Source organism: Pyrgilauda ruficollis, unplaced genomic scaffold (genome assembly GCF_017590135.1).
Source record: "Pyrgilauda ruficollis isolate IOZ18807 unplaced genomic scaffold, ASM1759013v1 scaffold208, whole genome shotgun sequence".
NCBI classification, from domain to species: domain Eukaryota; kingdom Metazoa; phylum Chordata; class Aves; order Passeriformes; family Passeridae; genus Pyrgilauda; species Pyrgilauda ruficollis.
Window position 1 is genome coordinate 449,310 of NW_024520096.1, and position 27,066 is coordinate 476,375.

The 27,066-nt window shown below is 53.8% G+C and overlaps 6 protein-coding genes across 7 annotated transcripts; 3 read left to right on the forward strand and 3 right to left on the reverse strand.

The window, feature by feature from the left end:
• The first annotated feature begins 553 nt into the window (after positions 1 to 553).
• On the forward strand, positions 554 to 871 carry LOC121353533 (claw keratin-like). Its single transcript, XM_041467433.1, has one exon. The coding sequence runs from the start codon at positions 554 to 556 to the stop codon at positions 869 to 871; it is 318 nt and encodes a 105-aa protein (XP_041323367.1).
• Positions 872 to 3,309: 2,438 nt separating this feature from the next.
• On the reverse strand, positions 3,310 to 3,738 carry LOC121353553 (claw keratin-like). The gene has a single exon (XM_041467454.1). The coding sequence runs from the start codon at positions 3,736 to 3,738 to the stop codon at positions 3,310 to 3,312; it is 429 nt and encodes a 142-aa protein (XP_041323388.1).
• Positions 3,739 to 5,584: 1,846 nt separating this feature from the next.
• LOC121353554 (claw keratin-like) lies at positions 5,585 to 6,055 on the forward strand. 2 transcript variants are annotated; one of them, XM_041467456.1, is made up of 2 exons: positions 5,585 to 5,873; positions 5,922 to 6,055. In XM_041467456.1, the coding sequence occupies exons 1-2, from the start codon at positions 5,585 to 5,587 to the stop codon at positions 6,053 to 6,055; spliced, it is 423 nt and encodes a 140-aa protein (XP_041323390.1). The 2 variants fall into 2 exon arrangements, with proteins under 2 accessions (XP_041323390.1, XP_041323389.1); XM_041467455.1 differs by having other exon boundaries at positions 5,585 to 6,055.
• Positions 6,056 to 8,597: 2,542 nt separating this feature from the next.
• On the reverse strand, positions 8,598 to 8,915 carry LOC121353534 (claw keratin-like). Its single transcript, XM_041467434.1, has one exon. It carries the CDS (start codon positions 8,913 to 8,915, stop codon positions 8,598 to 8,600), a length of 318 nt encoding a protein of 105 aa, XP_041323368.1.
• Positions 8,916 to 11,068: 2,153 nt separating this feature from the next.
• Positions 11,069 to 11,434, forward strand: LOC121353557 (claw keratin-like). Its single transcript, XM_041467462.1, has one exon. It carries the CDS (start codon positions 11,069 to 11,071, stop codon positions 11,432 to 11,434), a length of 366 nt encoding a protein of 121 aa, XP_041323396.1.
• A 2,044-nt stretch (positions 11,435 to 13,478) lies between these two features.
• LOC121353535 (feather keratin 4-like) lies at positions 13,479 to 16,149 on the reverse strand. The gene is made up of 2 exons (XM_041467435.1): positions 16,124 to 16,149; positions 13,479 to 13,895 (listed from the first exon to the last, which is right to left on the reverse strand). Exon 2 carries the CDS (start codon positions 13,869 to 13,871, stop codon positions 13,479 to 13,481), a length of 393 nt encoding a protein of 130 aa, XP_041323369.1. The 5' UTR covers positions 13,872 to 13,895; positions 16,124 to 16,149.
• Between the last annotated feature and the right edge of the window lie 10,917 nt (positions 16,150 to 27,066).

Genomic DNA, 27,066 nt, shown 5'->3' on the forward strand with positions numbered 1-27,066 from the left:
ATTACCGGCCTTTTACGGGCTGGTAAACAGAGGCAGCGGCAGCGTGGGCAAAGGAGAAGCCACTCTCGGCGTGTCTCCCAAATCCCACCGAGTGCCAGTGCCAGCAGAAATGTTCATGGCCAGGTTTTGGGGTCCCCTGACACTTCTGCGAATTGCCCCTTTGGGGTTCTGGAGGACGTTGGGGTTTGCATGTCCCAGTTATCCCTGATGGCCCCGCAGAGGGGGCAGATCCCACTGGTGGAGCCCCAAAGCCGCAGGGAAGGGGGAGAACGGTGGGACCACTTTATGAAGCTTGGTAGCGTGAATTCGTAATTATTGGGGAAGGGGGGTCTGCCCGCACCCCCGGACGATGCCCCCGGCTCTCTGGGCTGTATAAAAGGGCTGAGCTCCTTGCACAGCTCCATCCGCACTCCTGCACTTGACTCCTCTCATCACCTGGGTAAGTGCAGCTCTCCGAAGCCTCTTGGGGATCTCTCTCAGCACAACTCCTCCCTCACACCTTTGCCTCTTTTTTCCCCGCAGTGTTTTCCAGAAGCCTTTCCAAGTCTCAAGGATGTCCTGCTGTGTCCCTTCCTGCGGCGTGGCCACCCCGGCCCCTCTGGCTGACACCTCCAACGAGCCCTGCGTGCGGCAGTGCCCCGACTCCACGGTGGTCATCCAGCCCCCGGCCACGGTGGTCACCTTCCCCGGGCCCATCCTCAGCTCCTTCCCGCAGCAGAGCGCCGTGGGCTCGGCCGGAGCTCCCTACGTCGGAGGCGGCTTCGGCGGCTCCTCCGGACGCCGTGGGGGCTCCGGTGGCTCCGGCGGCCTTGGGGGATTCGGAGGTTTTGGGGGCAGCTGCGGCGCCCCCAGAGGCTGCGGGCCCTGCTAAGCCCCAGCCCGAGCGCCATCCCTGATCCAGGAGAGCTCCAGGAACGCCCCCGGCCCATCCCCGCACGCCAAGGCCCCAAGGAAGGACGCACCGACAGACACACACAGACAGACAGACAGAAGGACAGACAGACATCCCCCGGCACCGCTCCGCCTCCTCCCCGCCGCGCTCGGAGCCCCGCAGCGATCGCTGCCCGCTCCCGGCACGGCCCCAGCTCGGCTCCTGCTCTGCCCGCGGCCGGGACCCGCGGGGAGCCCTCGGCCAGGGCCCCGCTCCGCTGCCGCCCCCCTGCCCCCGCACGCCAATAAAAGCTGCCTCGCACTGCAATGTTCACCGGCTCTCGGCTGCTCTTTGCTCCGCGCCCCCTGCCCAGCCCGGCCCGCCTGCCGGGAGGGTTCCGGGCAGCCCCGCTCGGACACGGCGGGCGAGGAGCCCCCGGCAGCTGCCCGGGCTCCTCCTGCCCGTCCTTGGCCGCCCCAGCCCCGCAGCAGAGTCCCCCCGAGCCGGACCCTGCCCAGCCCCTGCCACGGCACCTCTCCCTGGCCCTGCCCGCCTCCTGCCCCCTCCCGGCTCCTCTCTGCAGCCCCTCAGGAGCCCCGGGCCCCACCGCCAGCCCCCTGCCCTTGGACACCCCCCGAGGGCCGCTGGAGCCCCAGGCCCGTGGGGATTGGGCGCCAGTGGAGCCCCCCAAGGTACCCGGCCCCACTCGGGGCTCTCGGGCGGCCCCGGCTCCGCAGGGAGAGGGAGAACAGCCCCAGCAGCGCTGCCGGCTCCTTCCTCATCCCCTGGAACGTTCCAGCTCCCCGCACCGCCTCCTGCTCCCGCTTCTCCTGTGGGTTCCACCGCGGCTCCTCGGAGCGCTGCCGGCCCCGCCTCGCCCCTCTGCGGGTGCCGAGGCCCTTCCTGGGGTCCCCGGTGTCACCCACCCCTCACCGGGGACACGGCCCTGCCCAGGAGCGGCAGCAGAAATTGCAACAGCCCCGGGCTCAGGGACACACCGCGGTGACCTTTGCGGCCCCTGCTCGCACTGAATTACATGGCCAATATAAAAATATTATTTAATAGATTGGTAATACTGGGTACATTGGGACTATTGCCATAATATGGACAGAATATGAAATAATATGAACAGAGTAGGATATAATATTGTCTAAAACTGATCTAGATGAACTTAAAACAAATATGATATCCCAAACCCAGGGAGTTTTTGGTGTTAATTTAGGAAGAAATTTTCATACATATCAATAAGCAATAGAAGGGACCTCAGGGAGGTGGGAAACTCCACGCTCCTCCTCCAAGAGCCCCGCGGGACTGAACCCTGTGGTCATTGCTTGGCGTGGAGAGGAGACTGGGCAAGATCTGCTCGGGTCTGTCTCCTCCCTTCCCAGCTGCCACTGCCTCCATCCCGACAGGCCACAACACCTGGGACATGCAGCGCTCATCCTGCATCCCCATGAGACTGACCAGCCCCAGCACGGTGTGGGAGAGGATTTACAGCGACTTCTGTGAGCCAGAGGGAAGATTGAGAAGAGGATCCATGTTCACCCCTGAAAGGATTTCCTACCAAGGTCCTTGATAGAGAAACCAAGAAAGAAAAGGAGAAATAAGAGGAACCTGCAACTGCCTGTTCCAATGAGCACTTTGTCTTTCCTGACCAATGAGTAAGGTGTAAACCTATGAGTTTTGTAAGAATGTATGGAAAGCACGCATGCTAAAATAAAATCGGGTTTGAAGCCTTCTGAAAATGGAGTGTTGCTTTGTATTGTGACCATCTCAACTAAACCCAGTCCCAGAAGTGATGTCAGCTTTGCTGCTTCTGCTGAAGATTTGGAAGAGTTTCTGCAAGGCCCTCGTGGTCCTTTCTCATCATCAGCGAGGGATTTGGGTTTGTCCTGCATTTCCTGCTGCTGGGAGAGCACGGGGAGCTGGGGGGATGAGCCCCCCAGAGCCAGTGGGGTTGGACATCCCCAGCTGGGACACAGGGAGCCAGCTGTGCCCGAGCTCCAGGGCACTGCCCAGGGGCACTGCAACAGCCCAGCAGCCCCCCAGGAGACTGGGCAGCAGCAAAAGGGAGGGTGAAGGAAAACCAGGAGTCAACATTGCAATGCAAGACAGCTTTTATTGCAGGGGCAGGGCAGGAGGGGCTGGGCAGAAGAGCAGGGTCATGGCCAAGGGCTTCCCGTGGCCTGGCCCTGGGCACAGCCAGGAGAGAAGGAGCAGCCCCGGGTGAGTCTCTGGGGCCGAGGCACCAGGAGCCCCGTGGGGATGCTCAGGCAGGGCAGGGACAAGGCAGAGCTGCTTCCCAAGCTGGCACCAGGCTCCCGAGGTGCAGAGCCCGGCGATGCTTAAGGAGTTTTGGTCCACGTAGCGTCGGGTCGGGATATGCCGGGGTTTCTCCTGGAGCTCTTCTTGGTCTGAGGCTGCGCTCAGGCTGGGGCTTAGCAGGGCCCGCAGTTGCCATTGAGGTAGCGGTGGCCACTGCTCCAGCCGCCGTAACCTCCACAACCCCATCCGCCGTAACCTCCACGGCCTCCATAGCCCCAGCCCCCATAGAGACCACGGCCTCCGTAGCCCCAACCTCCGTAACCTCCATAGCCTCCAAGGCTCCCGTAGCCCCCGTAGCCCCCACGGCTTCCAAAGGCGCCCCCGGAGCCGGCTCCCACGTAGGGAGCTCCGGCAGAGCCCACGGCGCTCTGCTGCGGGAAGGAGCTGAGGATGGGCCCGGGGAAGGTGACCACCGAGGCCGGGGGCTGGATGACCACCGTGGAGTCGGGGCACTGCCGCACACAGGGCTCGTTGCAGGTGTCAGCCAGAGGGGCCGGGGTGGCCACCCCGCAGCTGGGGACACACAGGCTGTTGCAGGACATCCTTGGGTTCGGCTGGCAAAGCTGCAAGACAAGGCACAGCCGCGGCTCATGCCAAGCACTCGGCACACAAAGCCCTGCTGCTCTCGCCCGCCTGCAGCCCGTGTCCCAGGGCTCGCTCTGGCTCATCCCAAGCATTCTGAACCGAGCCCCTTCCATCTAAATGCCTGCTCACATCCCTTGCTGCCCTCTCCATCCCTGAATCTTGCTGTCCCACGGGAATTTAGAAGACTTTGGCATCCGAAGGAGCAAAGTCCTCAAGTTTCCCAAGCCCTTGGTCCCCTGGTAGAACCCCAACCACCCAACTCTGCTCTAGGAGAGCAAGAGGGGCCCACAGCCAAGGGTTCTTCCAAAAAGCCCCAGACAAAGATTCCATGAGAAAGCCATGGTTGAAGAAGGAAAGAGGAGAGAAGGCTTGCACTTACCAAGGTGATAAGACGAGTCAAGTGGTGGAAGGTGGATAGAGCTCTGTGGAACTTCTGGACCTTTTATACACCTCCGAAAGGGCCTGGGGCATCAGGAAAGGGAGCGGTGGCAAAAAAACAAGCAATTAGGAATTCAAGCTGACAAGCTTCATCAGAGAGATAATGTTGCAATACAATTATACACCTCAGCATCAGGGAGATTGGTGTGGAAACGTGCCCTGGACCGATGAGAGGGGATGGGAGGAACAGCCGTGGACCATCATTAGGTGACAGACTCGGTGCTGCTGGAGCTCAGCTCACAGCCCCAGTAAACGCTGCTCTGTCCCTAATCCTTCACTTTGCTTACAAAGAATCTCAAGCATCCTTTGGGACATTGCTGTGCCCGGCCTCACCACCCTGAGCCCCAGCCCGGCCTTGCCCCTGAGCCAGCCGTGCCCAGCTGGGCCTGGCCCGGACCAGCCTGGCTCTGGGGGGCTCGGCCAACACCCCCTGGGCCACCCCTCGGTGCCAGCTGGGCAGTGCAGACCCTCCAGCAGGGCCCAGCTCACACACACGGGCCGCAGCTGGGCACGGCTGGCTCAGGGGCAAGGCCGGGCTGGGGCTCAGGGTGGTGAGGCCGGGCACAGCAATGTCCCAAAGGATGCTTGAGATTCTTTGTAAGCAAAGTGAAGGATTAGGGACAGAGCAGCGTTTACTGGGGCTGTGAGCTGAGCTCCAGCAGCACCGAGTCTGTCACCTAATGATGGTCCACGGCTGTTCCTCCCATCCCCTCTCATCGGTCCAGGGCACGTTTCCACACCAATCTCCCTGATGCTGAGGTGTATAATTGTATTGCAACATTATCTCTCTGATGAAGCTTGTCAGCTTGAATTCCTAATTGCTTGTTTTTTTGCCACCGCTCCCTTTCCTGATGCCCCAGGCCCTTTCGGAGGTGTATAAAAGGTCCAGAAGTTCCACAGAGCTCTATCCACCTTCCACCACTTGACTCGTCTTATCACCTTGGTAAGTGCAAGCCTTCTCTCCTCTTTCCTTCTTCAACCATGGCTTTCTCATGGAATCTTTGTCTGGGGCTTTTTGGAAGAACCCTTGGCTGTGGGCCCCTCTTGCTCTCCTAGAGCAGAGTTGGGTGGTTGGGGTTCTACCAGGGGACCAAGGGCTTGGGAAACTTGAGGACTTTGCTCCTTCGGATGCCAAAGTCTTCTAAATTCCCGTGGGACAGCAAGATTCAGGGATGGAGAGGGCAGCAAGGGATGTGAGCAGGCATTTAGATGGAAGGGGCTCGGTTCAGAATGCTTGGGATGAGCCAGAGCGAGCCCTGGGACACGGGCTGCAGGCGGGCGAGAGCAGCAGGGCTTTGTGTGCCGAGTGCTTGGCATGAGCCGCGGCTGTGCCTTGTCTTGCAGCTTTGCCAGCCGAACCCAAGGATGTCCTGCAACAGCCTGTGTGTCCCCAGCTGCGGGGTGGCCACCCCGGCCCCTCTGGCTGACACCTGCAACGAGCCCTGCGTGCGGCAGTGCCCCGACTCCACGGTGGTCATCCAGCCCCCGGCCTCGGTGGTCACCTTCCCCGGGCCCATCCTCAGCTCCTTCCCGCAGCAGAGCGCCGTGGGCTCGGCCGGAGCTCCCTACGTGGGAGCAGGCTCCGGGGGCGCCTTTGGAAGCCGTGGGGGGTACGGGGGCTACGGGAGCCTTGGAGGCTATGGAGGTTACGGAGGTTGGGGCTACGGAGGCCGTGGTCTCTATGGGGGCTGGGGCTATGGAGGCCGTGGAGGTTACGGCGGATGGGGTTGTGGAGGTTACGGAGGCTTTGGGGGCTATGGGGGCTACGGCAGCTGTGGCTACGGCGGCTGGAGCAGTGGCCACCGCTACCTCAATGGCAACTGCGGGCCCTGCTAAGCCCCAGCCTGAGCGCAGCCTCAGACCAAGAAGAGCTCCAGGAGAAACCCCGGCATATGGGGGCTACGGCAGCTGTGGCTACGGCGGCTGGAGCAGTGGCCACCGCTACCTCAATGGCAACTGCGGGCCCTGCTAAGCCCCAGCCTGAGCGCAGCCTCAGACCAAGAAGAGCTCCAGGAGAAACCCCGGCATATCCCGACCCGACGCTACGTGGACCAAAACTCCTTAAGCATCGCCGGGCTCTGCACCTCGGGAGCCTGGTGCCAGCTTGGGAAGCAGCTCTGCCTTGTCCCTGCCCTGCCTGAGCATCCCCACGGGGCTCCTGGTGCCTCGGCCCCAGAGAATCACCCAGGGCTGCTCCTTCTCTCCTGGCTGTGCCCAGGGCCAGGCCACGGGAAGCCCTTGGCCATGACCCTGCTCTTCTGCCCAGCCCCTCCTGCCCTGCCCCTGCAATAAAAGCTGTCTTGCATTGCAATGTTGACTCCTGGTTTTCCTTCACCCTCCCTTTTGCTGCTGCCCAGTCTCCTGGGGGGCTGCTGGGCTGTTGCAGTGCCCCTGGGCAGTGCCCTGGAGCTCGGGCACAGCTGGCTCCCTGTGTCCCAGCTGGGGATGTCCAACCCCACTGGCTCTGGGGGGCTCATCCCCCCAGCTCCCCGTGCTCTCCCAGCAGCAGGAAATGCAGGACAAACCCAAATCCCTCGCTGATGATGAGAAAGGACCACGAGGGCCTTGCAGAAACTCTTCCAAATCTTCAGCAGAAGCAGCAAAGCTGACATCACTTCTGGGACTGGGTTTAGTTGAGATGGTCACAATACAAAGCAACACTCCATTTTCAGAAGGCTTCAAACCCGATTTTATTTTAGCATGCGTGCTTTCCATACATTCTTACAAAACTCATAGGTTTACACCTTACTCATTGGTCAGGAAAGACAAAGTGCTCATTGGAACAGGCAGTTGCAGGTTCCTCTTATTTCTCCTTTTCTTTCTTGGTTTCTCTATCAAGGACCTTGGTAGGAAATCCTTTCAGGGGTGAACATGGATCCTCTTCTCAATCTTCCCTCTGGCTCACAGAAGTCGCTGTAAATCCTCTCCCACACCGTGCTGGGGCTGGTCAGTCTCATGGGGATGCAGGATGAGCGCTGCATGTCCCAGGTGTTGTGGCCTGTCGGGATGGAGGCAGTGGCAGCTGGGAAGGGAGGAGACAGACCCGAGCAGATCTTGCCCAGTCTCCTCTCCACGCCAAGCAATGACCACAGGGTTCAGTCCCGCGGGGCTCTTGGAGGAGGAGCGTGGAGTTTCCCACCTCCCTGAGGTCCCTTCTATTGCTTATTGATATGTATGAAAATTTCTTCCTAAATTAACACCAAAAACTCCCTGGGTTTGGGATATCATATTTGTTTTAAGTTCATCTAGATCAGTTTTAGACAATATTATATCCTACTCTGTTCATATTATGGCAATAGTCCCAATGTACCCAGTATTACCAATCTATTAAATAATATTTTTATATTGGCCATGTAATTCAGTGCGAGCAGGGGCAGCAAAGGTCACCGCGGTGTGTCCCTGAGCCCGGGGCTGTTGCAATTTCTGCTGCCGCTCCTGGGCAGGGCCGTGTCCCCGGTGAGGGGTGGGTGACACCGGGGACCCCAGGAAGGGCCTCGGCACCCGCAGAGGGGCGAGGCGGGGCCGGCAGCGCTCCGAGGAGCCGCGGTGGAACCCACAGGAGAAGCGGGAGCAGGAGGCGGTGCGGGGAGCTGGAACGTTCCAGGGGATGAGGAAGGAGCGGCAGCGCTGCTGGGGCTGTTCTCCCTCTCCCTGCGGAGCCGGGGCCGCCCGAGAGCCCCGAGTGGGGCCGGGTACCTTGGGGGGCTCCACTGGCGCCCAATCCCCACGGGCCTGGGGCTCCAGCGGCCCTCGGGGGGTGTCCAAGGGCAGGGGGCTGGCGGTGGGGCCCGGGGCTCCTGAGGGGCTGCAGAGAGGAGCCGGGAGGGGGCAGGAGGCGGGCAGGGCCAGGGAGAGGTGCCGTGGCAGGGGCTGGGCAGGGTCCGGCTCGGGGGGACTCTGCTGCGGGGCTGGGGCGGCCAAGGACGGGCAGGAGGAGCCCGGGCAGCTGCCGGGGGCTCCTCGCCCGCCGTGTCCGAGCGGGGCTGCCCGGAACCCTCCCGGCAGGCGGGCCGGGCTGGGCAGGGGGCGCGGAGCAAAGAGCAGCCGAGAGCCGGTGAACATTGCAGTGCGAGGCAGCTTTTATTGGCGTGCGGGGGCAGGGGGGCGGCAGCGGAGCGGGGCCCTGGCCGAGGGCTCCCCGCGGGTCCCGGCCGCGGGCAGAGCAGGAGCCGAGCTGGGGCCGTGCCGGGAGCGGGCAGCGATCGCTGCGGGGCTCCGAGCGCGGCGGGGAGGAGGCGGAGCGGGGCCGAGGGATGTCTGTCTGTCTGTCTGTCTGTGTGTCTGTCGGTGCGTCCTTCCTTGGGGCCTTGGCGTGCGGGGATGGGCCGGGGGCGTTCCTGGAGCTCTCCTGGATCAGGGATGGCGCTCGGGCTGGGGCTTAGCAGGGCCCGCAGCCTCTGGGGGCGCCGCAGCTGCCCCCAAAACCTCCGAATCCCCCAAGGCCGCCGGAGCCACCGGAGCCCCCACGGCGTCCGGAGGAGCCGCCGAAGCCGCCTCCGACGTAGGGAGCTCCGGCCGAGCCCACGGCGCTCTGCTGCGGGAAGGAGCTGAGGATGGGCCCGGGGAAGGTGACCACCGTGGCCGGGGGCTGGATGACCACCGTGGAGTCGGGGCACTGCCGCACGCAGGGCTCGTTGGAGGTGTCAGCCAGAGGGGCCGGGGTGGCCACGCCGCAGGAAGGGACACAGCAGGACATCCTTGAGACTTGGAAAGGCTTCTGGAAAAAAACTGCGGGGAAAAGAAGAGGCAAAGGTGTGAGGGAGGAGTTGTGCTGAGAGAGATCCCCAAGAGGCTTCGGAGAGCTGCACTTACCCAGGTGATGAGAGGAGTCAAGTGCAGGAGTGCGGATGGAGCTGTGCAAGGAGCTCAGCCCTTTTATACAGCCCAGAGAGCCGGGGGCATCGTCCGGGGGTGCGGGCAGACCCCCCTTCCCCAATAATTACGAATTCACGCTACCAAGCTTCATAAAGTGCAGGGACGCAGAAAAATTCTGTCATCCCCCCATTGTGGACATTGGTTTGGAAATGAGTGGACAATAGAGAGGCGCTTTCAGGAACAGCCGTGGCCCATCATTACATGACAGACACGGTGCTGCTGGATCTGCGCCCACAGCCCCAATAAACGCAGGTTTGTCCTCAATAAACCTCACTTGGCTTACAAAGAATCCTGAGCGTCCTTTGTTTGCCTGGCCCTGCCACCCTGAGCCCCTGCCCGGCCATGCCCCTGAGGTAGCTGTGCCCAGCTGGGCCTGGCCCGGACCAGCCTGGCTCTGGGGGGCTCGGCCAACACCCCCTGGGCCTGCCTGGCTGTGGGGGGCTTGGCCAACACCCCCTGGGCCAGCCTGGCTCTAGGGGGCTCGGCCAACACCCCCTGGGCCAGCCTGGTTGTGGGGGGCTCGGCCAACACCCCCTGGGCCAGCCCTCTATGCCAGCTGGACAATGCAGAGGAGGCCTCGTCCAGGACCCTGTCTGGAGGGTCTGAGCGGTTCTTGATTCTCTCTCTGCTGTCCTGATCCTTTCTTTAGGTCTCCCCTTACTCGTTTATCCCCCCCGTGTCACACCCACATCCGTGCCAGGATGGATGGTTGGTGAAGCTTCAGCTCACATGGGATCTCCCCCTCTGTTTTTTGCACCACCATCAGGTGAATCGGGGACTTAAGAAATCCTCCTGAAGCACAAAAATCCCTTAGGGATTGATCCTGCAGAACCCTCCGTGCCCAGCCCTATGCCATGGCCCTCCTCGGGCAGGACATGGGGGCTGCTGCTCCTCTGTGCTCCCCCCAGCCCACCCCAAGCCGGGACTCTGGTCCTGTGCCCTCCTCCCCTGCCACGTCTGGAGTTTGGGATGCGCCCCGAGTGGGTGGGATGGCTTCTCCCTCCCGGCGTCCCTATTTAGCAGCCCGTAAAAAGGATTAATGACAGATGTGCCGGCTGTGCCCAGGATTTCAAAGCGCTCCTGAGTGATGCACAAAACTCCCGTGCATAAGCAAAGTGGGGGATTAGGGACATGTCATGTTTTATTGGGGTTCTGAGCTCAGCTTCGACAACAAATGATCTTTCACTCAGCGATTTGTCACGGTCTGCCCCTCCAGGGCCTGGTGGCTCTCCAGGGCACCTTTACTTGTTCCTAGCCCCAATTAGTATGGATGTAATTTGCCCACGTTTCAGTTTGTGTCAGGAGTTTTGTCCGCTTGAATTCCATGATTAGCTGGGGCTCTGTCACCGCTTCTGGACGGTGCCCCAGGCACTCTGGGGTGTATAAAAGGTCCGAGGGCTCCACAGGGCTGCATCCAGCTCTCCCCACTCGACTCTGCTCATTGATCGCTGTGGTGAGTGCCTCCGTCCTCCCTCCCTCCTCTGCGCCTTCCCCGGGGAGTCTCTGGCTGTGGAATTCCCAAGGGATCTCTGTCCCTGTGGAATCCCCGAGGGATCTCTGTCCCTGTGGAATCCCCGAGAGATCTCTGTCCCTGTGGAATCCCCGAGGGATCTCTGTCCCTGTGGAATCCCCAAGGGTTCTCTGTCCCCGCGCTCCAGCAGCTGTCCCAGGGCAGAGTTGGGGTGGTTGGGGTTCCACCAGCGGGCTCAAGGCCTCGGGAGCCCGGAGCTTTGGACGAGGGAGTTTTTCTTCGTTGCCACGGGCAGGCAGGAGCCGGGGGTGGTGAGGGCAGCCGGGCATTCCAGGAGCCGCTCCAGCCGTGCCAGGGCTTGGCTGGGAAGGCCTGGGATGAGCCAGAGCGAGCCCTGGGACACGGGCTGCAGGCGGGCGAGAGCAGCAGGGCTTTGTGTGCCGAGTGCTTGGCGTGAGCCGCGGCTGTGCCTTGTCTTGCAGCTTTGCCAGCCGAACCCAAGGATGTCCTGCAACAGCCTGTGTGTCCCCAGCTGCGGAGTGGCCACCCCGGCCCCTCTGGCTGACACCTCCAACGAGCCCTGCGTGCGGCAGTGCCCCGACTCCACGGTGGTCATCCAGCCCCCGGCCTCGGTGGTCACCTTCCCCGGGCCCATCCTCAGCTCCTTCCCGCAGCAGAGCGCCGTGGGCTCGGCCGGAGCTCCCTACGTGGGAGCAGGCTCCGGGGGCGCCTTTGGAAGCCGTGGCGGCTCCGGCGGCTTTGGGGGCTTTGGGGGCTTTGGGAGCTATGGAGGTTACGGCGGTTTTGGGGGCTATGGTAGCTGCGGCCGCGGTTCCCGCTCCTTCGGGGGCTCCTGCGGGCCCTGCTAAGCCCCAACCCCGCCGGAGCTCAGTGCTGGCCCTGCCCGCGGGCTCCTCCAGCAGCCCCCGCTGCCTTGTGCCACCTGAGCCGGGCTGAAGCCGCAGCCCCTGCTCAGGGCCGGCCCAGCAGCCCCGGCAGCCGCAGGGTCCCCGGCGCTGCCGGCTGAGCCCGCAGAGCCTCGCCAGGCGCCTCTGGGCTCCCCAGCACTGCCTCCAAAAGCTGCCCCCTCTCTGCGCCCCCGGCCAGCTGTGCCCAGCCTCGGCTGAGGCTCTGCCCGCTCTGCCCGGCGCCGAGCCCCGGAGCCGCCCTGGCCAGGGCCGATCTCTGGGGTGCAGCCCTGGGCTCTGCCTCGCTGCTGCCTTGGGATTTTCGTCTTTCCGACGCCTTGTTGCTGGTTTGTCTCTCGCTGACAGCGCCTGTGGGCTTTTCACTCGCAATAAAGAATCTGTGTTGCTGCAATCCTTTTGGATTTTGGTTGTTTTTTAATGGGTTTGCTGCTCTGATGGCCGTGTTGAGCTGGGATATGGTCACAGGATCCCGGAATCATTCCGGGTTTAAAAAACTCCAAATCATCATTCAGTTTTTGACCGATCCCCACCGTGTCGCCCAGCCCAGGGGTCCGAGTGCCATTTCCACTTGTTCCTTGGACAATTCCAGGGGTGGGGCCCCAAACCTCCCTGGGCAGCCCCTTCCAGTCCTGACCACCCCACCCAGGAAGAAATTCTTCCCCAGATGAAGCTCAAGGCCCAACATTTATCATCCATGAATGAACAGAACTTCTAAGAATCCGCATTGCATGAAAGATTTATTTTTTTGTCATGGATTTCTTCATCCTGGCCGTAAATGGGTCTCTGACTGAGCAATGGTTGGAATGTCCGATCATGGAATCGGAGGATGGTTTGGGTGGGAAGGGGCCTTAAAACTCATCCCGATCCACCCCAGGCATGGGCAGGGACACTTTCCACTGTCCCAGGTTGCTCCAGGCCCTGTCCAGCCTGGCCTTGGATACTGCCAGTGATGGGGCAGCCCCAGCTTCTCTGGGAAATCCATCCCAGGGAGTCTCCACCCTCACAGGGAACAATTCCTTGCCAATGTCCCACCTGAACCCCCTCTCCACGAGTCTGAATCCATTCCCTCCTGTCCTGGCACCCCATCCCTTGGGAATTGTATCTCCCCGTGTTTCTTGTAGCCCCTTCTGCTCCTGCAAGGCCACAATTGGGCCACCCCAAAGTTTCTCCATGCTGAATAATCCCAGCTCTGCCAGCAGGGGTGCTCCACCCCTCGGATCCCGTCCTGGAGCCTCCTCTGGGCTCTTTCCTCTCCCTGAGGGTGTTTCCCAAATTCTCCTGGAGCTCTGGCAGCCCCGGGGCTGTGCCCATTCCCTGGGGAACCTGGGCAGTGCCCAGCACCCTCTGGGGGAACAGCCTTTCCCTAAAATCCATCCTAAACCTCCCCTGGCACAGCTCCAGCGATTCCCTGTGGAGCCTGGGCAGTGCCCAGCACCCTCTGGGAGAAGAATTTCCCTGATATCCCTCCCAAACCTCCCCCTTTAAAAAAAAAAAAAAAATAGTGATAAAGGAAGACAGAAAATGTGTTTCGGTAGAGAAAATTTATTTGGAAAGAGAAGCTTTCCTACAATTGTGGAACAAAACTGTACAGGGTACAAAGAGCATCGTTCCGGGGGTTCAGCCAGGCTCTGGCAAATCACCAGCATCCAAGTGATGCCGCCTGTAAAAACGGGGAATTTCCCTTTTTGGCAGCGTTGCCGTGTGCGATTCCGAGCATTTCAAGTCGCCTCTCTAAGCTCAGTGCCAATAAAAAAATTCGGGATAAGCCAAAGCACGGCGGAAGCAGGCGACTGCGCTGCAAAGCTGCGGGAGAACAGCCCTAAACTAAGGGAAAAAAACCCGAGGAATTGCAACACGAGGCCGCCTGTGCCGGGGCTGAGCCCCCGCAGCTCTCGGGAGGAGCCGGAGCAGCCCCGGGGCCGCTGCACCGCCAAGAACAGCTGGGATTTCACCCGGGATTTCCCTTGGAGCCCGTTCCCCGTGCTCAGCACGTCCAGCGCTTCCCGGAGCGGTAGGAATTGCAGGGATGAGTCCATTGCGAGGAGTAGCTGTAGGAATATTTGGGGGCGCAGCGCGGCTCGGGACGGGCCAGCACCGGCGCTGCCACTTTGTCGCCAGCCGTGACCTCGGCGGGCAGCGCGGCCGGGGCCGGGGGCTCGCCCAGGGCCACCTCCGAGGGCTCCGAGGCTCCCACGACGGTTTGCTGAGGGTACGTGGTGAGGATGGGCCCCGGGAAGGTGACCACCACGGGCGGGGGGTAAATGATGACCCGCGAGTCGCCGCAGGTCACCACGCAGGGCTCGTTGGTGCTGCTGGCCAGCGGTTGGGGACACTTGGGCTCGCAGGGGGTGGCACAGGACAGTTGGGTGGAAGCCATCGCCCGGAGGTGCTGGGGCAGAGCCTGCGGGGTTAAAAAAAAAAAAAAACCAAAAAAACCAAATAAACAAAGAAAGGTCCAAAAGCGAAGCGGACAACTCCCGGCGGCTCTTGGATGTTGGCATTTTTCTCTAAGAGACGGTCAGAGGAAATTGGGATAGAGACAAAATTTGAGCGCTGGTTTATTTACATTTGGCTCTAAGAAATCGTCGGAGAAAATTGGGAGACAGAACTGGAGCTCTGGTTTATGGACATTTGGGTCTAAAAGATGGTCAGAGGTATTTGAGATAGAGACAAAACTCGAGATCTTGTTTATGGACATTTGGGTCTAAAAGATCGTCAGAAGAAATTGGGATAGAGACAAAATTTGAGCGCTGGTTTATTGACATTTGGCTCTAAGAGATGGTCAGAGGTAATTGGGATAGAGAAAAAATTTGAGCGCTGGTTTATGGACATTTGAGTCTAAAAGATCGTCAGAGGTAATTGGGATAGAGACAAAACTCGAGATCTTGTTTATGGACATTTGGGTCTAGAAGATCGTCAGAGAAAATTGGGATAGAGACAGAACTGGAGCGTTGATTTATTGACGTTCGGCTCTAAGAGTTTTTAGAGATAATCAAAATAAAGACACGAGCCGAGCGCTGGTTTATGGACGTTTGGCTCTGAGGGTTTTTAGAGATAATCAAAATAAAGACACGAGCCGAGCGCTGGTTTACTTGGCTCTAAGTGGTTTTCAGAGATAATTGAGATATTTTTAGAGATAATTGAGATATCTCTAAAAGGATGTTGTGCTCCTAAACTCGGGAAAAGAGAAGAGTTAAACACTCGGCTATTGACATTCTAAGAGATAATTCGGGCAAGAACGAGACTTGATCGCTTGTTTGTTGACATTCGGCTCTAAATGGTCTTTAGAGATAATTCAGATAAAGACAGGAATTGCCCTCTTGGCTATTGACATTTCGTTTTAAGGTCTTGTTAGAGATAATTAAGATAAAACCAATAATTGCTCTCTTGATTATTGACCTTTGCCTTTAAGGGATCCTCGGAGGTCATTTGGATGAGGCTTTATCTCCCACCTTTAACTTCCCCCGCCCCGATTTGTTCTGAATTCCTGTTAAATTTCCCCCATTTTCTCCTCCTCCCCCGGGAGCAGAACTCCTCCTCTTTCCTCCCGTGCCACCTCCAAGTCCCGGCCCTTTGGAGGAATTCCCGAGGACGCGCTGGAACTCGTTCCCACAGCGCCTCTGTTCCTCCCACACGGGGGGGAAAAAAAAAAAAAATCCGGATTTTCCACGTATTTCAGCGTGGAATAATCAGCTTAGCACCCGGCTTAATTTTTGTATTATTTTCCTTGCAGATTCCTGTTGTTTTCAGGCAGGAAAATATTCTGGTAAAACACAGGGAAAAAAGCAAAAGGCTGAGGAGAAGTGGGAGGGTTAAGTGCTCGTTTAATAAGTGAAACGTATAATTAAAATATTTATATAATATAATATATATGTTAAAATATTTCTATAGTGATATAATCAAGCCAAATAAGAAAATTACGTTTTCACCTAGGGGTGAAATTAGTTCAATAATGTTTATTTCTTCAGGTTAAATCCTCACATAGAAGCCTGGTGTAGCATCAGAATATTTTTTTAAGCTTGTAAATTAAATTTATCCTTTTGATAATTAAAAAAAAAAAAAAATTAAAATACCCGTTCAGGGCATTTTCCTCCAAATTCCCCAGTAGGAACGTAGCACTGACCTACAGAAATGCTGGATTTAATCTCTGTAAAAGCGCTTTAGAACTGTAAATCAGTTTTAAGAGTTAGAAATGAAAGTTATTGGCACAGTTACGTTAATAATCCATAATAATCGTTCGCTGTGGCTCCAATTAAATTAAGAACGGGCTGATCCAAGCAGCAGCAGAGGTGCACGGAGCTCCCTTCCAAGCAGGATTTTCCAGAGTTTTCCATGAATTCCACACCAAACCCACCCTGAACCCTCTCCCTGATCCCGCCACGCAACCAAACGCGAATTTAAATCCATCCCCGAAACTTCCCCAAATATTTTTCCAGAATGAAAAACTGCAACCCCTCATTCTCCCATAAATCCCAAAGCCTTGCTTTGACTTTTCCCCCTTTTGCCCAGCACGAGAAGCGTTCCTAAATCCCTCAGAACCGGACCATTCAGGCAAGGCTCAGCCCCGATTTTGAGGAGAAAAAGCAGAAGAAAAATGGAGGTTTTTAGCGCCGGGGAGCCCGAACTTACTCAGAAAGGCGGAGAGGAGGAGTCGGGAGAGGCAGTGAGGAGATGCCAGGGTGGAGAGGGGTTTTATATCCTGCCCCGATGGCCGGGGGCGGCTGAGCCACCCTTTGCTAAAGCGTTTTAATGACTCGGGAGCCGAGCCCGGTGCAGGGATCGCTGCTGGAGCCGCAGGAATTGTTTTGCTGGCTGTTTATGATTATCTAAAGCCGCGTTGGGCAATAACCCCAAAAATGCAGATGGCAAGCCGCCAGGTCTTTTCATCTCAGAATTTCCTGCTTTTCTCCTCCTGGTTTCATTAAGAGGTGAAAATGCAGCGAGAATTAATGAGGTTTTTTAAGCTTATCTTGGCTAAAAGCTGGAGTGCGCGGGGAATCTTGGAGTGCCAGGGTGATTTTCCTTATGGAAGCAGAACCTAACACAGGGAATTGTGGCCGTGCCTCGTTTATCAAATCGGGGATTCTTTCCCAAAATATTGGTGGGATTTACGGATGTGCTCCTAAACCAGGGGAAGGATCTGGCGCAAACCTGAAGAGCGAACTCGGGATTATATTTGGAATAAAAACGAAGCCGTTCATGAATTATGCCGTGAAGTTTAAAATGAGGAGTTTGGTGGAACACTTCCCATAATTTATTCTTTGTGAGGTCACAGCAGCCCGGATCCTCTAGGATGTCATTACCGTGATTACCACGAAATTATTTCCCTGGATGACAAACTCGCGGAGGTTTTGAGATCCCCTTTGAAATCTCATTTTCTGATGTCTCCGGAATATTCCCGATAAGCTCCAAAGCCCGGCGGGATCTCTGGAGTTGCCTCATAAAATCAGAATAATTCCTGGGATGCCACGAACCCCAGGATGGTTTTACCTCGTCTCAAGGTGGGAATTTCCAGGAGCAAAGGTTCCCTCCGGAGGGAAGAGGGAGTGAAAAGAGGAAAAAAAGTGGTGCAAAGGACCGGGATTTTGGGAAGATCCTCCCAGTGGCTTCTTTGTGAGCAGGGAACAGTTGGGGACGTGTGGATCCTTTTGGAATCACGTCCATGGCAGAGGAATCCTTTTATTTCCCCCCAAGGATTTAATCCTAACGAGGTTGAATGGACGTTGCCTATGAGGAGGAGCCCAAAATCCCGCCCCAGAATCGTCCCGAAATTTCCCATGTCTTTGTTATCACCCTTTGGAATTTCTTGCTCCAACACCCCCCCCCCCCCCCCCCCCCAAGTTTCCCCGCCGAGCCGACCAGAAGGATTAAAACACACGGAGAAAGTGTGGAATTCACCCCTCCGAAAGGATTCCAGCTCTCCTCAGCTGATCTCTGTGGCATTTGGGAATTCCCAGCCCAGGAACCGAATCCTGGCTGGCAAAATCAGTCCCTGGAGCACAACGGGATCGACTCCTCCCAAAATCCCCCGAAATGCAGAAATCTCAGGTGGAATTTTCTCCTTTCCACCCGCGTTTTGTGTTTTGCTCCTGTGCCTGCAGTTGGTTCGTCAGGAATTGTGGGGCCAGGGATGGATCCAGACTGAACGAAAGGAGGTTTAGGGAGGATTTTTGGAAGGAATTGTTCCCTGTGAGGTTGGGGAGGCTCCGGCACAACTTTTTCAGGGAATTTCTGGGAAAATCCATTCTCAAAACCTTCCCAAATATTTTTTTTTCCCAGAATTAAGAGACTGAAATCCCTCATTCTCCCATAAATTCAAAATCCTTGGGAAAGCTCCCGCTTCGATTTTTGCACCCTTTACCCGGCACAGAAAGCAGAGCAGAGAGAGCTCCTAAATCCCACAGAACCAGAATATTTAGGCAAAGTTCAGCCCCGATTTTAAGGAGAAATCCACCAAAACGAAGAAAAGTGTCCGAGGCCAGGCTGGAAGGAGCCGGGACCGCAGCAGGGGTGGAACTGGGCGAGTTTTAAGGCTCCTTCCAGCCCAAACCATCCCGTGAGTAACAAAGGGAACAAAGAGCAAGCGCAGACTGCAAACCCCACAACACAGAGCCTTAATAACCATTAATCCTAAATTGTCGTAGACAATTACATCCTTGCGCAGGGCAGGGGCAGCTTTAAGGCCGGTTAATTCGGTTTTTGTGCCCGAACCGGTTCGGCGGGGCTGCAGAGCCGCGGGGTTCGGTGCCGCGGCTGAGTCAGGAGCTCTGCCTCACGGAAGAATCATCAAAGAGAGGATTTGGGGTGGGAGCGCTGCTGCCGGAGCTTCGCAGCCCTCGCTGCCCTCACTTCAAAGCGTCTCTGCCCGCTGACATCAGCGGCACAAAGCTCGCATCAGCAACAATTCCGCCCATCGGGCAGGAGGAGCTGCGCAGCGGGTAATTAACGGCAATTAATGCCTCGCTCGCCGCGCGTTCTGCTCTATCAGGAGTTCTGATTTCGCAGGGAAAGTCGGAGAAGCCCAAAATCCAGGCGGTGACCCCCGGCCCGCTCAGGGCAGGGAGTGACCTCGGTTGGTCTTGGGTGGTTGCCCAAGAGCCGGCGGCTCCTGGGTGGGGATAAATCCCTGACCCCGCCCGGGGAGGGATTCTGGGGTTGGAGGAACCCGGAGCACGCCCGGGGAAGGGTTTTGGGGTTGGATGAACCCGGAGCATACCCGGGGAAGGGTTTTGGGGTTGGAGGAACCCGGAGAACGCCCGGGAAAGGGTTTTGGGGTTGGAGGAACCCGGAGAACGCCCGGGGAAGGGTTCTGGGCTTGCTGGAACCCGGAGCACACACAGGGAAGGGTTCTGGGGTTGAAGGAACCTGGAGAACGCCCGGGGAAGGACTCTGGGGTTGGAGGAACCCGGAGCAAGTTCAGGGAAGGGTTCTGGGCTTGGTGGAACCCGGAGCGCGCTCAGGGGAGGGTTCTGGGGTTGGAGGAATCCGGAGCACGCCCGGGGAAAGGGTTCTGGGGTTCTTGGAACCCGGAGCACGCCCTGGGAAGGGTTCTGGGGTTGGAGGAACTCACAGCCTGCCCGGTGAAGGGTTCTGGAATTGGTGGAACCCGGAGCACACACAGGGAAGGGTTCTGGGGTTGGAGGAACCTGGAGAACGCTCAGGGTGTCTCATCCTGGGGGGCGGCTCCAGAAAATCCTCCCCCATCCCGATTTCCTGCACCGGGGAGGGTTAGAGCAAACTGCAGCACCTGGATCGTACTGTCCGTGGGGTGGGTGCCAGGCAGGGAGGGTCTGCTCCAAAAAGATGTGCGGGGTCACGAGAGCTGAGCCCTTTCTGGAGGCTTTTTGGTTGATAAAAAAAGGGATTTTTTCTTTTAGGATGGTTCAGCCTTGTCAGGACCACTGAGGATTTTTTTTTATTCTTTCCAGTGCTTCACAGAGCAACCAACCCCGCCAAATTCAGCAGTGGGACCTAAGATTTCTGCTTTTTGTTCACTTCTAGCTGGGATTAAACCAGATTTTAAATCCCGAAAATTAACAAAAGGATAAATTCAGGGAATTAAATGTTGGAGGAACACAAAAGGGAAAGGGAATGAAGGGAGGAGGCAGAAGAAAAACATTTCCCTTAACAAGTGTTGAGCAGAGCTGTACAGAGGTGTAGAATATATCAAAATATCTAAAACAAATATAAATATAATATCAAATAAATAAACATAATATAAATAAATGTAAATATTATGGAAATTGATATCATTATTATATAGGTGTTATATAAATATATCTAAATTATACACATTAGTTATATCATATTATACATAAATATATGCATAATATTACACATCAATATTGTAAATTTATATACTAATATATAATTACAAGAAAATTGAAGTGCCAGGTTGGCCAGAGTGGTAAAGCAAATTCAAATTTATAAATGATATAAAATCTGAGCACACCTGCATTCCCTGCTGGGCTTTGGTGGTTTTGTTTTAATTTTTTGATTAATCCTGGTTTTCGGTGTTTGGGTGGAGCCCCAGATCCGAGTTCCCTCGGTGACTTCGCGTCTCCCTCTGCTTGCCCCGGGAGGCATTACACAACCTGCCTCAGTTTCCCCACAAAGCCCGGGATTTTTCTGCTCGACTTTGGAAGTTTTTCCACTCGGCTTTGGAATTACTCCCACTTGGTTTTGGGATTTTTCCCTCTGGATTTTGGAATTATTCCCACTCGGTTTCGGAATTATTCCCACTCGATTTTGGAATTTTTCCCACTCGATTTTGGGATTATTCCCACTCGGTTTTTGGATTATTCCCACTCGATTTGGGATTTTTCCCACCCGCCTCCCAGCAGGATGGATCCTTTCCCCCGGGAGGAAATCCCACATTTTCAGGAGGGTTCAGGGCAGGGAAAGCCGGAATTATTTAATGGGAAACAAACCACAGGAATGTAAACAAACGATGCTGGAGGAGGAGGAGGAGCCGGCTATTTTTAGCAACCTCTGGGTGTGGCAGCTGCTCGGAGTCACCTTGGTCCTCCCGGGGTGGCTCCAGGGTGACAAATTCCGGCCAGCACCGGCCTCAGCTGCCACCAACCTGCCCCGGGGGCTGAATTTAATGGGAATTCAATCCCTCGGGGGCTGGAGTATTAACGAAGCGTCATTAATGAAGTTTTGTGCTTAATTGAGTGATGTTATCACCGGATGTTTGAGCATCTGGAGGCTGATAAGGCGTGGTTTGATTAATCTCGGTTTTTTGTTCCGATATTTAGTGTAGGAAAAGCAAAAATAGGGGAAAAATGAGGATTTGGGATTTGTTTCTTTGTTTTCTGTAAATGTTCCTGCCAGGAAGTTCCTTGAGTCAGTCCAAGACACTCAAAATCCCCAAATATCCCAAATTCCGGCCCAGTGAAACCCGGAGTGGCGCATCCCTGAGGGGAGGAGAAGTTTGGCTCCCACCTTGGAATGAATTCCTGCCAATTCCTTCACCCAGCCCCGGGGCGCGTAGGAGCTGATTCACTGAAAATCCAAAACAGCTCCTGCCCAAAAAAAAAAAAAAAAAAAAAACCAAAATAATGATCCCGAAAAATGCCGTTCCCAACCCCCATCCTCCCGTTGCTAAAGTGCAGCTGTTGCCCAACATCTGCATGTCCAAATCCAAATCTTCGTGTCGCAAGGCTTGTGTACAAAGATAATTAATGTTTGCGGAGCGTTCCCAACCCCTGTCATTACGGGAAGGATCATCCAGGAGCTGATTTGTGGAAAAAAGCCGATTTGTAGATTTCCTTTGTGGATTAGACGAAATTAAGTGGATTGGTGTGGACAGAAAACCCCCGGCGGGGGGGTGGGGGAGGGTTTTGGAAACGTGATTCCCCGGAAATTCCAGCTCGTTAATTCCCTGCTTAATCACTCATTGCTTCTAGCTATTACTAAATATCGGCTAATATATACATAATATTTAATATTTATATTTATTTCTTTCACATTTTAAGCTTCACGTCCCCACACTGCAAATCGTCCTTGCCTGTAATATATAATATTTATATTTATTTCTTTCACACCTTGCAGATGGTCCTTGCCCACAATAAATAATATTTGTATTTATTTCTTTTGCATTTTAAGCTGCACATCCCCACGCTGCTGCAGGTGGTTCCTGCCCATAATATATAATGTTTATATTTATTTATTTCACACGTTGCAGATTGTCCTTGCCCAACTTGTCCTAGCCTGGTGCCCCAGGGAGGGTGACAGTGCCCAGCTCCTGCCTGTACACGCTTGGCCCAGGATTTTTGTCCTATTTTTGGGAAACAGCCTCATGAGTCGGCTGGAAAAATTCATTCCAGGGCTTCAATTAATTTAAAAAATCTGCATTTTTGTGCTGGGCCCAGCACCTGGAGGCAGCAGAATTTCACCCCAAAATCCAGGCTGGATGAACTCTGGGAAAAGGCAAAATCTCCTCAATTTTGCGTGGTGGTTTGGTTAATGCTGATGTGAGGGATGTTGAGCCTCAAGAAAAGTCCCAAATTCACTTCTGGGACCAAAAAGGCTCAAAATAAAATGTAGGGGAGGAAGTTTTCCATCAGAACTGGAGTGACTGGACAAGGGGGTGGGTTCAGACTGAAACAGGGGAAATTTGTGTTGGATTTGGGTTGGAATTGTTCCTTGTGAGGGTCACAGGTTATTCCATGGATTTCCCATCCCTGGAAGTGTCCAAGGCCAGGTTGGAAATGCCTGGGACAGGAGAATGTCCCTGACCATGGCAGGGGGTGGCACTGGATGATTTTTGGGGTCCCTTCCACCTCAAACCATCCTAAAAAAGCAAAACCCAAAAGTGCATCTGCATGACAGCATTTAATGGGAACGAGAAGCTCAATTCACAAGTGCAAAACTCACTGGAAAGGATAAAATCAAAGAATTCCAGGAGGGTCCACAACAAACCCCACTCCCATGATTTTCATCGATTTTAGCAGAAGGATTTTGCAAAGAGATTTGCTCTTACAATTCCTGTAAATATTTTGATTTTGGTGTTTTTTCCCCCCGGCTTGCATGAAATGAGATAAAGAAAGGGAAAGAAGCAGGGAGAGCGTTACACGGTGAGGCCAAGCAGAAATAAAGCACAGCAAGGAGCTACAAATTCTTAATTTTCAGAAATGCCAAGTAGAGTTGATTTATTTCTTTCTTTTTAAATGCTGGTTCAGCAAAATTTACAAATGGAGAGGAATTTGGGTAAAATTTCATTTTGGAACCCAAGATTTTCAGTCATTTCGTTTGGGTGTATTTTGTAATTTTTTTTTATTTTGAGAGAAATTGATAATAAAACGTCCGTGTTGGCATAAAAACGAATTTATTGACACACAGCTTCTGGCAAACCAAAAAAAAAAAAAAAAAAAAAAAAAAAAAAAAAAAAAATCTGGTTTCTTGGAAAATTCTGGGCTTTGGTTTGTCCTAATTTGGAATGAGGTCAATAGAGAAATTTCGGTTTTCTTGTAGTTTGGAAATTCTAGTCCTCGGGCAGGTCTAGTGCCAGGAATCCCTGGATTTATGGACTCCATGGGAACCTCGGGAGCTCGGCACTTCTACAATCCATTATCCATAAACTTTAGTCGGGCTCTGTCTGACTGCTCAGTTGTGCTTTTCAGTCTATCCACAGATATCCAGGCAGGGTTTAGGTTGGCCTGCAAGTTCCACAACAAAACTGGGATAAGTGAGGAGGAAAAGGATTAAAACTCCCCAAAGCGCCCCGAAAAGAGGCGTCCACGCCTGAGCCCAAAGCGCACCTACCCCCAAACCCATGGAATCCCTGGGAGCCCAGGAAGTTCCTGATGTCCAGCAGGCCCGTGGAGCCCACCAGGGTCTGCTGGGGGAAGGTGGTCAGCGTGGGCCCGGGGTAGATGACGGAGTAGGGGGGAAAGTCGGGCTCCACGATGTCCACCACGGTGTCGGGGTACTTGATGACACAGGTGTCATTGTGGGTCACGGCGAAGGGCTCGGGGCACGCCAGGCCCGCGGGCAGGCAGCACTCGTGGAAGGGAGACATGGGGTAGGGCAGAGCTGGAAATGAGCAGGGAAAGAGAAAAAATGAGAGAGAAAAAAAAAAAAAATCATCCTTGGTGTGGCGGGAAATATCTGGGATAAATAGCGGGGTTATGGTAACGCGGTTATGGGGATTTACGGGAAATTGGGAATTACGGAGAGCTCAGGTGGGAGCTGAATTTGGGAGGGTAGACCTGGAAATGAGCAGGGAAAAAGAAAAAATGAGAAAAAAAAATCATCCTTGGTGTGGCGGGAAATATCTGGGATAAATAGTGGGGTCATGGTAATATGGTTGTGGGGATTTATGGGAAATTGGGAATTAAGAGAGCTCAAGTGGGAGTTGAATTTGGCCTGGAATTGAGCAGGAAAAGAGGGGAAAATGAGAAAAAAACCCATCCTTGGTGTGGTGGGAAATACCTGGGATAAATAAAGGGATTTTGCCAAAGTGGTTATGGGGATTGACGGGAAATTGGGAATTACAGAGAGCTCAGGTGGGAGCTGAATTTGTCCAGTTTAGTTTTCCAACCAGGAACTCTTTTCCTTCCTGATTGAACTTCCTGCTTTTCAATATAATGATATTTTTCAGACCATCACCATTTTAACCCCAAAAATCTTTTATCCTATTTCTTCTCTTCCTGGGATTTTCGCTGTGTCCATCCCACTCCTACTGCCAGTGGAAAACCACAACTCCCAACTCAATCCCAGATTTTAAACTCAGGTTTTAATCCTCATTTAAATCCCCAATGTGGAGGTTGGAGCTGGTGTCCTCCTCCCACCCTGTTCCAAGTGGAACAGTGAGATCCACCCATCTTTTATGGGTCTCATTAGGGATCAGCTGAATATTTGAAATCCCAGAGCACCTTAAACCCAGCCTGATATCGAGGCCAGATTTTCCCTGGGCATGGTTTAATTATGGATTGAAGGCCATGCTTGCCCTGGATTGTGCCCACACGGATTGGGCAAGGAAAACGCGGAGGGAGAAGGGATAATTTTCCTCATTTTCCTTATTTTATCTCTGTGGAGCTGCTGGGGGAGAAATTAAGGGGGGTTGAAGTGATTTCCTAAATAAATCCCCACGTCACCCCAGGAATCTGTAGGGGACACAAAATCTGGGGAGGATTTCTCACGTCTCCACCTGAACATCCCATTTTAACCTTTCCAAGTTAAAAATTCTGATTTTTTCCCAATTGATTCAAGTCCAATCTCCTTAGAGTTAAAGGTGAGGAGAAGGCAACCACGGGGTATTTTATCAGCTGAAAAGCTGAATCTGGAAGGGCTGATTTTGGCTTTGGGAAAAGAAGACTGGTCTGGGGGTTGGGATCTTCCAATGATTCCACACAATTTGTAAAAGCTTATCCCAGAAGTCCTGAAAGGAGGTGAAATAAGAGATCTCGGCTGTTCCTGCTACATTTGGAATTCAAAACTATAAATATATTTTAACCGAAGCCAGCAGTAAAGTGGATTTTGAGTAAGGAAAATCTGCGTTCTGCTCTGCTGGATTGGGAAAATATTTAGGGTGAGTTCTCCAACTTAAAAGACACCGGAGCCTCCTGGAAGACAGCTGAGGGTGAGAACATCGTAGAAATTAAATTTTAAATTATAATTTCCTTAATGACACCGGCTCTTTAGAATATGAAAAGAGCATAATGGAATTATTGAGACTCTTTGGGATTCAGAGGGAGTTTTTTGTGCCCTCCCTGCTTTCCTGAGCTCTCCACTCTGAAGTGTAAAACTTCAATTAACTCCAAACTAAAGGATAATAAAAAGGCTTTTTCTGGTAAAACAGCCCCTTGTCCTTTCACGAGTTCGCTTTGTCATTTGATATTCCAATAGCAATAATAACAATAGTAATAATTGATTTAAAATTCAATAATTGATTCAAAATTGACTTACCCGGATCACCCAAGGAGGAGAGGAAAAGAAAAGTGATTAGGGAGGCTTCTACGTAGCAAATGCTTTTATACTCGTCCCCAAAGCGCCTGGAGGATGTGACACCCTCTTTGCATGAAGTCTTAATTAGTTGCAAAACAAACTTTGCTGCCTGCATAACTTCTGCGAGTAATGAAACTGTTTTGCTCCCTGTTTGTGTTTGTTCCCTCCCGGAGCTTCCCAGAGCGTGCTACGCCCTCCGGGCAGGATTCACTTTGCCCTTTCAAGGGCCAAAAATAGGGCTCGATCTGCTGCTAATTAACCACATTTCAGTTATTTCGGGGCCTGATCAAGGGTTCTTTTATTGGCATTGGGTTTTCCCTCTCAGGTTCTGTGAGAGGGAGCTGCAGTGGCATCATTTCCTATCAGGGAACTTCATTATTTTTATAATTTCCCAGTGCGGATGGGATTTTTTTTATTCCCAAAACCACTCCCAGGGGCATCAATGGTACCCCTACATCCACGGATAAGGAGAAAAAATAAATTCTCCGTTCCGGAATTCTCAATAAATCCCACGAATTCTCAAGAAATCTTTAATTTCACGGGGTCAGTGACCCCGCGGAGAAAGCTTGGCCTTATCTCCCATCCGCTCCTTACAAATCCTGGGATGGGGTTTAAGTGGAGCAGCTGGATTTGCTCCCGGGCTTTGCGGGGTTTGACCCCAGTGCAATTAAAGGTACCCAAATCCCACCCACGGTTCTGGCTCCTGACTCAAGGTGAAGTCACCCAGCCTCACACGGCCTTGGTTTTGTTTGTTGGGGTTTTTTCCCTCCATTTCCCCCCGGTTTTTGGGCTGGAAAGGATAAAATTGTGGGAAAGGGAAGGTTGGAACCATCCAGGTTTTCTGGGACAGAATTAAGGGGCAGGGGGAAGTAGACAAGAAATTGTTCTGTCATGATGAAAACTTAATCAAACACAAATTAGAGATGTGAGTTTAATACAAAACCATTAAAGTATTGGAGAAAATGGTGGTGGGTAGTTTATCAACATTTTTGAGTGAGCCAGACATGGATTTAAAATGTTTTTATTAAGATTTTAAAGTGGAAATCAACGACAGAAAAATCGTAATAAAGAGGAAAATCAGAATTCCCACAGAAAGAGATTTCTACAGGAACATTTTGGGCAAGAGCCTTCAGACAGTTTTATTTCTTTATTACATAAAATTAATTTAAATCCTATTGGAATACCGGGATGGGGATCACTTAAATATTTGGGGACACCCTTAAAAGCACAATTCCACCTCTGTGTTTCATTCCTGATGCCCAAATCTGCATAAATTCCTTGGGATCAACCTGAACCCTTTTGTTCCCAAGTGCCCACAAACGCTTTTGCCTTAGGACCCCTCTCAGGCTGCAGATAATTTATGCTGGGAGGGAAAATTGAGAGTAAATAATAATTAGAAACAAAGGGAGGCAGCTCAGCTTCCTGGCACCTCGCTTGGGATATGAATCCTGGGAAAGAGGAATGAGAATTGTGGATATCCTGTCCCTGGAAGTGTCCAAGGCAGGTGGGAATGTCCCAAGATTTAATTCTAATTAACCTGCCTAAGGTTATATGAAAAAGCTTTTCCACAGGATTAATTCAGCTGAAATGTCATTTGTGAAGATATAAAAGGACACTAA

Bases quoted from the DNA above. Each gene is read 5' to 3' on its own strand.
- LOC121353533 (XM_041467433.1), top strand. From the start codon at position 554: ATGTCCTGCTGTGTCCCTTCCTGCGGCGTGGCCACCCCGGCCCCTCTG.
- LOC121353553 (XM_041467454.1), bottom strand. From the start codon at position 3,738: ATGTCCTGCAACAGCCTGTGTGTCCCCAGCTGCGGGGTGGCCACCCCG.
- LOC121353554 (XM_041467455.1), top strand. From the start codon at position 5,585: ATGTCCTGCAACAGCCTGTGTGTCCCCAGCTGCGGGGTGGCCACCCCG.
- LOC121353534 (XM_041467434.1), bottom strand. From the start codon at position 8,915: ATGTCCTGCTGTGTCCCTTCCTGCGGCGTGGCCACCCCGGCCCCTCTG.
- LOC121353557 (XM_041467462.1), top strand. From the start codon at position 11,069: ATGTCCTGCAACAGCCTGTGTGTCCCCAGCTGCGGAGTGGCCACCCCG.
- LOC121353535 (XM_041467435.1), bottom strand. From the start codon at position 13,871: ATGGCTTCCACCCAACTGTCCTGTGCCACCCCCTGCGAGCCCAAGTGT.